We start from the raw sequence: 6,000 nt of genomic DNA, 5'->3' as shown, positions 1-6,000 counted from the left end.
GCGTAGGGAACTTTCTGGAACCCCGGGAACGCCCCCTCAGCCCGCTGCGTAGGGAACGCCCCTCGGCACGCTGCGTAGGGAACTTTCTGGAACCCTTCTTGGGCAGGGCGGCTCCAGGCTGAGTGCGGGGCAGCGGCGCAGTCTGCAGGGACCCGCTTGGGTCTTGAGCGAGCGGGGGAGCCAGGAGAGGCCGAGATGCGGTTGAGGAATGGGCCGAGGGCTGGGCTTGACCAAGTAAGACTCGGGGTGGGCCGGAGCAGGCCTCCTTTAAGGAGAGTGGAGGCCGGAGGCGGGGGACCAGAGCCAGAGGAGGGAGCGGGGGAGGCTGGGAGCGGGGGAAAGCAGAGAGGAGGCCGGGAGGAGGCTGGGGTAGGGGAGGCCGGGAGGCAGCTGGAGCCAGGAGAAGGCTGGGGGAGAGGCTGCGAGTGGTGGGGGGAGGCAGGAGGCTGGGAGGAGGCGGGAGAGGCTTGGGGGAGAGGAGGCCTGGAAGTGGCGGGTGTGTGAGGGAGGGAGGCCGGTAGACCAAGCTCTAGCCTGACAACTGCCTCGCGCCTGACTTCCCAGATTTCGTTCTCATTTTTAAGTTTAAGGGAGATGGAGGTGCTGTCTTGGGTGAATTTGATCAACTGATTTCATGTGTAGGATTTCAAATTTTTTTTAAAAAGTCCACAAAATAAGGGCTGGGGATTTAGCTCAGCGGCACAGCGCCTGCCTGGCAAGCACAAGGTCGTGAGTTCGAGGCCCGGTACCGGGAAAAAAAAAAAAGTCCACAAAATAGAGAATCGTACTTTCCTTAGAAGACATTCATTAAAAGAGATGATTACTTTCCCGGAGAGGGAGGGGATGTTTTCCAGGTTGTGTCTGGTCTTAAGTCATACACACTTCATATGCTATTTTTTTAATGTAGTTGATTATTTATTATAACAACAGAAATTGAAAATGACGGGGTAACAACATAAAAGGGAAGGCCAGTGTTTCTCGTCTCGTGGCCCCACGGATTGCTTGCACATGCTCTGAAGGTTTAACACATCTCCTACTTGGGAGGTGGTCTGGAGCCCGGAGAAACCAGCTGTGTTTATTAAAGTACTTTTTGATTGACTTTTAAATGGAAAAAGCAGTATATGAATATGTAAGAGTTTAAACTGTGCTAAAATGTTATATAATGTAAAATAGGTTTTACTTCCATGTAGACCCTTCAGTCTGTTCCCTCTAGCCAGTTGCTGTGAACATTTCTCCGTTTGTTCAAGTGTATATATTTCTTGTCTTACACGAATCAGAGCACATTAAAGAAACTGACTGCACCTTGCTCTTTTTACTTATCTGTATGTCTTGGGTAACATATGTTCTTTTTACCTTGATCCCATAATGTGACTAGTTTGACAGTATTAGGTTGTTTCTAGTACTGTTCAGTTACAAAAAATGTTCTAGGGAACATCTTTGAATGCCTTCAAGTCTCCAATTTAACATTGTGGACATAATTTTCTGGCATTAGTGCTAATCTAATAGAAATTCATTATATTAATTTGTATTTTTTAAATTATAAGCTATTGTATCTATTTTTCTATATATTGGTAATCTTTAACCTTTGACTATTCTTGTGAATTGTTGGCCATTTCTTTTGGTTTGAAAGTATTTCAGCATATATTAATTAAATATATTTTTAATATTTTGCAAATACTTTTTATGTGCTTTACTACTGTTTATTTTTCTCTCTTCATTTGTTTCAGTTCTCTTTATGCTAGTCAAATTCCCTCACTCCCAGATATTTTAAATTGTGTATTGAGATTACTAATTCATTTCTTTTATGGCTGCTGGGCATTGTATTGGTTTAAGGAAGCTTAATACAAGATTATTAAACTTTTTTTTTCTCCTCCTGCTTTTATGATACTTCAACTATCTTTAAGATCTAATGGAAGGCCTGATACTTGCCTTACTGGCTTTGAAGGCCATATTTCCATATAAACAATTTTTGAGCCGGCACCCCAAATTTTTGAACCAGTAATACATAGTTTCTTGACTTATAGAGCCATGGTCTGAATTAGCTGAAGAATACTTAGATTTTTTTATTTGCCCAGATACTCAGTCTGAGATCCCTTACCCTTGTTGTGAGTCTCTAGTTCCTTTGTGAGCTTTTAGAAAAAGCTTCAGAGAACTCATCTGAAGATCTCTCTCCTCTCTCTTTCTCTCAAAAGACGGGTATTAAGAGTAGATATTAGGATGCTTTTTAAAGGTGATTCTTTATAGAAAAAAATTACAGCAATCTTGCTTTAAATATGACTTCATTAAGAAGTTTTATAGCTGGTTAATTAGTGTATTTGGTCAGACGGGAGGCAGAGCAGGACTAATGATTGATTGTAGCTCCAACTCTAGAAATATTTACACTGAGGAAACACACTTGTGTTTTTTAGAATCCTAGGGCAGAAGCATCTCTGCATAAATGAACTATTTAAGTAGTGAAGATGAGCCTTGGCTTTGCTTAGCGTTTTGGTTTAGTAGAATGTAGGTAATTGCCATGGAGGAAATGTTTTGGAAGTGAATAAAGCATGTAGTTGTATTACTGCTGTAGGGCTCATCCGTGGAATTCCTCACTGGTCAGTTAGGCTTTGACTTCCTTGATCCTGGACAGAGCCACTATTTCTGGGCTTTTTTTTGTTTTTTGTTTTGGACTACATTTTTTGAGTGTCCTTCCAGTACCAAATGAGTTATAATTTCCCCTCCTCCTACTTACTGCACTGGAGACATGTCTTTCATCTACACTTATTCCATTTTTTTCTATGTACGTGGATACATGTTTCCCTGCCAACCTAAGACCCTTGACACGAATGCCATCTCACTTATTTTTATTTCAGTCCGTATTTGTTGAACTGGGTATTGTCTTAGTAGGATTACAGAGTGGAAGAGGGCCGCAAACCCGATCCTACTGAGTCCACGTCTTTTGTCTTTCTTCTAGATAGAGATCACAAGCAAAAACACTTTTGGGAATCATCTGCTTTCTTTTTAATCTTGCATTTATGTGACATTTAAACATTCTTTAAAGTACTATCATCTGTATAGTCAGTTATATTGCTTCTGCTTTCTAGGCTCTGGTAGAGCATGTCTGTTGAATTTTAAAGAATAAAGATAAAGATGATTTCCCCAGAAGGGTTATGCTGTGTCAGAATAGCAGATTGCAGTAGCATCCTGTTTGTTGGCAGATTTTTGTCTGATGATTTCTTTGTTACCTACAAAACCCTCAGGGCCAAAATGGAACACTACCCTTCAGAAAAGAAAAAAGTCCTTACTCAAATGCAGCGAAAGTGTGTAGAGGGTAATCTATACCAAGTCAACAATCAAATTTGCAAATACAAAAAAACCCCAGCTAGCCCAGGAGTTTGGAGTGTGGTAAGATCAGAGGAACTAGTTTGGCACTTAGAGTCTGCTATAATTTGTATAAAAACTGAAAGTTTGCCTGTAATCTCAGCACTCAAGGTGGCTGAGGTAAGAGGCCTGCCATAAGTTCAAGGCCAGCCTGGGCGGCAAGAAGGCCAGTCTAACAGACTACATAGCAAGACCCTATCTCAAAAACAAAACAAAACAAAGCAAAACAAAACCTAACAACAGCCCTCCCAAAACAAACAAACTAAAACACACACACACAAAACAAAAAACCTGGAAACAAAGCCTATTCTGAGGACTCACATATATAATCATTGATTAATTTGTCATTAATCACCATAACTATTGCTAAAAGTTTGATTTTTACCTTGAAGTTGCCATTACACTGAACACGTTATTAAAAAAGTTTTTTTCTAAAAAATAATTCTTGCCAGTATGCATTTAGTAGATCGAAATTATGCATATTTACTGTGAAAGTCTGTTTTACTTGAACCATGTCTGATATTGATGTTAGCCATAGCAAGGTTGTGGTTCTGTATGCCTTCTATTAAGTGGTATATCTCTTTTAAGGTGTTTTTGCTGGATAGGAAGTTGAGAAAAGAAATCTCATAATAATAGTATAAAAGATGACGGGCGACACCCGTTAGTGAGAATCTAACATCTTTTGGAATGAGTTTCTAACCATGATCAGCAAGGCCTGGGAATATAGTTTCTTTTTTGAGACTTTCCTCCTTTTCCCTGCAAGTTCCCCAAATAAATTATTTATTTAGAAGACCATTTCCTTTCTGATATAAAAAATGCAATCAATATTTTTAAATCTTCGTGCAGTGGCTAGCTGCCCAAGGAATATGTGTTGAATTCAGTAGCATCTCATATTATGTGTAAGTACTTCCAAAGAGGTATACGGTTGGTTTTTATGACAGCCTTCAGAGGTTGTAAGAGCATATTATTGCTCTGGTTTACAGTCAGAGAAACTGAGATTTAAAGTGAATGCCAGTGGCTGGAGTCCATCAAACACTTGTTAAATATGCAGTATCATTGCAAAGAGGCACAGCTCTTGCCTTTGAACTTACCACCGAGTCAGTTCTTGTATTTTTGTTAGGATTTTACTAACCATCTATGGATCTCTCCAAAAATAAAAAAAGAAGAAAAAGAAAGAAAAAATGCACAAATGCACAAAGTTTTGCTTTTACAATTATTGGATTCCCAGACTCCACCACATTTTTGAACCCCAAGTACAGAATTTTGATTTAACAATTGCTTGTCAACAAGCCCTTGAATGAAGTGCCTTGCTGGGGTGGGGGCGGTGGGCAAACAGCTTAACTACTGAGAAGCAACAGAAACCCCATGCTTCTCTTGCCTCCCCTAATGTTTTTTCCCACCACCCCATCCTGATTTTTAAATGATGAACAACAAACGAAATAATAGGAAAACACTTTGTAAAAATAGAGTGTTTTACAAATACAAATGCAAACAAATCTGTAAGTGGCAGGGAAACCCAGGCCACACATTTTGTAATGGCGTATGTTCATATATTAGGGAGCCTGCTGGAACCCCACTAAACGGTTAGTTGCCAGCTGTTTGCTTTAATCTGATCACTTACAAAAAACATAGCAGTCCTCACTGGTCTGTATGTTAAGTACTGATACAGCGGAAATGAGTGCTGTGGCTGTGGCACAAATTTTTGCAAATGTTCTCTATATAGGTTGTGATAACTGGTTTACTTCTTTTTTTTTTTTTTTTTTTTTTGGTTTTTCTCCGGTACTGGGGACCGAACTCACGACCTTGCGCTTGCCAGGCAGGCGCTTTGCCGCTGAGCTAAATCCCCAGCCCCAACTGGTTTACTTCTAATTGCACAAATATCAGTGGGATTTATCTCTGTCTTCCTGAGATAGTTGCAAGGAAGAAATTTAAGTACTTAACACACATTTTGATTTTGTTCTACAATGGAAAAAAATGTTAATTTGAAGAAATTCTTTAATGTGTGCCTTAGAACTTAATTAAATTTGGTGCGTGGCAGAAGTATTAGAAATGGAATACATGCGAGATTTTATATAATTTCTGATTTAGAGAGTAGAGAAAAAGCCAATGGATATTTCTACTGTGCATGCAGATTTAAAAATAAGTCAGTAATGCCTCCTTTTTTGACCTTCTCGTGTTAGCAAAGAGATATTGTGAAGGCTTGCCTGTCTTTATTCACCAAATAGCAGTTTCACAGACCCTTGCAAGTTCCCATATGTTAGTGAAAAACATTTCTAAGGAATTGGCAGCACTGCACTTTGTAGTGGATGCCAGCTCCTTCCTTGGGCCAACTCAATAGAGAAGAGAAAGGGGGGAAAAAAAACCTTGCCTTAGTGGCTGAATTACTCTGACAGGCTCTCACATTGCCCCTCCTCTTATTAATATTCTTTTTGATGTGAGCTTGTAAAACAGAGGATTGGCTGTTAATCTCCAAGATCTCAAGGGCTTTTGGCAGTGGCCCATAATTGATGTGTTCACATGGCTGTTGTCTGACTACTAATGATTAGACAGCAGTGTTATCTACCAGCTAAATCAGTGTTGCTTATAAATCATACTTGATAAACTGCAGTTTCATTTCTTCAAAGAGTCCATACATGTCTACAG

The 6,000-nt window shown here is 39.9% G+C and overlaps 1 protein-coding gene across 5 annotated transcripts in view; it reads left to right on the top strand.

Annotated features, from left to right (window-relative positions):
- Positions 1 to 6,000, top strand: part of Znf608 (zinc finger protein 608) — a 114,297-nt gene that overhangs the window by 24,042 nt on the left and 84,255 nt on the right. The window contains exon 1 of one of the 5 annotated variants that reach the window (XM_005409320.2): positions 84 to 234. The exons of the other annotated variants lie outside the window; for them this stretch is intronic. Coding sequence (XP_005409377.1) covers positions 196 to 234 — 39 coding nt within the window. The 5' untranslated portion in view covers positions 84 to 195. Of the gene's footprint in view, positions 1 to 83; positions 235 to 6,000 lie in introns of those variants that run through there. 5 annotated transcript variants of the gene reach the window in all.

The sequence above is a fragment of the Chinchilla lanigera genome, unplaced genomic scaffold, assembly GCF_000276665.1.
Source record: "Chinchilla lanigera isolate Chin_1 unplaced genomic scaffold, ChiLan1.0 scaffold00120, whole genome shotgun sequence".
Taxonomy (NCBI): domain Eukaryota; kingdom Metazoa; phylum Chordata; class Mammalia; order Rodentia; family Chinchillidae; genus Chinchilla; species Chinchilla lanigera.
The sequence above is the reverse complement of the archived record's forward strand: the minus strand, read 5'-3'. Positions and strand labels throughout refer to the sequence as shown.